The sequence below is a fragment of the Anastrepha obliqua genome, chromosome 6 (assembly GCF_027943255.1).
Source record: "Anastrepha obliqua isolate idAnaObli1 chromosome 6, idAnaObli1_1.0, whole genome shotgun sequence".
NCBI lineage: Eukaryota > Metazoa > Arthropoda > Insecta > Diptera > Tephritidae > Anastrepha > Anastrepha obliqua.
Window position 1 is genome coordinate 18061716 of NC_072897.1, and position 2465 is coordinate 18064180.

The 2465-nt window shown below is 42.2% G+C and overlaps 1 protein-coding gene across 1 annotated transcript; it reads right to left on the bottom strand.

The window, feature by feature from the left end:
• Window positions 1–576: 576 nt before the first annotated feature.
• On the bottom strand, window positions 577–1215 carry LOC129250191 (uncharacterized). The gene has a single exon (XM_054889826.1). The coding sequence runs from the start codon at window positions 1213–1215 to the stop codon at window positions 577–579; it is 639 nt and encodes a 212-aa protein (XP_054745801.1).
• Between the last annotated feature and the right edge of the window lie 1250 nt (window positions 1216–2465).

Genomic DNA, 2465 nt, shown 5'->3' on the forward strand with positions numbered 1-2465 from the left:
TTGATTGACATAATGTGAGATACGTTTCGCACTAGCCCTTGAGATGTTATACCCGAATTTTCATCGCAAATTTGTTTGTTTTTTAAGTCGACTAACAAACCAAAATGGCTTATAAAGTCGGCTCCAATAAGTGGCTTCGTTACGTCGGCGATGACAAAGCACCAGCTGAATTCGCGTCGCAAGCCGAAATCAAGCGTAAGCATATGACGCCCATACGCTTCAATTGTTGCGTTTGTAGCTGTGTACAACTGGTACCCAACGGGAGTTACGTTTGTCTTGATTCGCGAACGAGGGAAAACGGATAAATCAGCGCCTGTGTCCACGAGAAATTGTGTCTCAGAAGCGCGGTCTGTCAAAAAGAGGCGGTGCGATGTTGTAATTAGAGAGTCTTTTACCGCCTTTATAGACCCTCTTTCGCGTTTTTTGCAAATTTGCAACCTGGTAGGCATCGTCGAGCATTAGCGCCAAATTTTTTGTGATAAAAACATTGGCCGTCTGTCGACAAACGCACGCGACTGTGTGACGAGCTACGTCTGCCACGAGGTTGTGGACTATGTTGCCTACTACGTGAGTTGCTTAACGGAACGTTTGTAATTGCTTACGTATTTCTGATATATCGGAGCATAGTGACTGCTCTTCGGAAATGTAGGAAATGGAGCGTGCGACGTTTGGAATTACCTCGTGAATTTTGTCAGCTAGGCGACTGAGATCTTCTAGTGAGGCGTCGGGCTGTGCTGCCAAGCAAGCGCGTGTTTGCGGTGAAAGTTGGGACTGCCATCTTGCTTTAATAACGTTGTCTGAAACGTCCGGACAAAGACTACGAAGGTGACGAAAAAATTGTGACGGGGTGCGGTCACCAATTTCCTCACCATCTAAAAGTTGTGGGAGCTTTGCGTCTTTTGACTTCGTAAGGCGCTCGATTAGGGCCGTCTTCAACGAGGTGTACGGTGTTGATGTAGAAGGACGTAGTATTATATCTTCTACCTCCGCTGCTGATTGCGTATCGATCAATGATACTGCATGGTGGAACATGTCGTCTTCATTGCAAACAGATCGAATTCTGAATTGCGATTCCAGCTGGGCGAACCACAGCGCAGGCCGCTTTGCAGAGAACGGTGGCGCGCGAACAGTCGTGCCCGTTATAGGATACATTGGTGGATTCCGTGTTGATGAGCCTGCCTCGTTGTTTGTTAGTGGAGTTGCTTCGTTCGTCATGGCCCTTTAGATGCTTGCGTGTTCAATTCGGCGGAAATTTACAAAAATATACTCCTTGGTTCCTAGGTATTTTTGGAGACTGTCGCACAAATCCAGTCTTATGACTATACCTTACCAATAATCGCCGATGTTAGTGGATGAAAGGGCCCACTTTTAATTAAAGTCGTATATGCTAATTGAAAAAAATTATTTATATATAACCGGTTGCTTTCACATTGCTTTGCCTATCAATAGTTACAATAAATGTCGAGACTCGATAGCGGTAGATCTAATGGAAATATTGAGAGAGCTTTTGCTCTCTGCATCATAAGATAGTGGCAGTGGTTGCCTATATTCTCTTACAAAACTATCTGGCGCGGGGATTAGACTAATCCTGCGCTTCATAAGAGCCTCAAAATGGTTTCATGATAGTAAATAAACAAGGTTCCCGTGTCGCACAGTGGTATCACAACGGACCTGTGAGGCCTAAGTGAGTTGGTCATATGGACTGACTACCACCATAACCTAACCTAACTTATATGTATGTAAATATGTCTTCTAACTGTGCGACAGCCGCGAGTTAGATTCCTTGAACAATTCCAGCGAATCACATACGTATACCCTATGATCAGAAAGTACCGGGAATGTTTAAATAAAACAAAACAAAGTTAAATTTCAGGCAAATTTATTTTATCTCCTTCAATTGACACACGTGTGCCCTCCATGCACCCTGGTAAGCCGACGAAGGGACGGCCTTCAGCTCCTTCGTCGCATTCCATTTGATCACCTCTATCGACTGAAATCTCCTTCCACGAAGTGGTAACTTTAACTTGTGAAACAAAAAGAAGTCGCATGGGACCATATCAGGTATCAGGCACGATGGTATTTACTTGGTGTGTGGTCAAATAATCCAGTATAATTTGGGCTCGGTGCGGTGGCACGTTATCATCATGCAAAATCCAAGAATTGTTTGCCGACATTTCCGGCCGTTTGCGACGTACAGCATCTCTCAATGAGTTTTACTTTGGTTTCTGTTGAATTTTAGAGAATTTCAATGTATATAAGTAGTTCAGATTTGACTGAAGAGATTAAATATACGAGTATGAATGCATATTCATATATATTGCCTTTATGGCTGTTTTACATATAAATCAGTTGAATATTTTTATATAGAAAATAAATTTCTAACTAACAGGTATTAGAAAAATCTGAATACACTATTTTAAATCAGTTCTAATTAATCCAAATATAAAAAATTAAATAAAAATATC

Bases quoted from the DNA above. Each gene is read 5' to 3' on its own strand.
- LOC129250191 (XM_054889826.1), bottom strand. From the start codon at position 1,215: ATGACGAACGAAGCAACTCCACTAACAAACAACGAGGCAGGCTCATCA.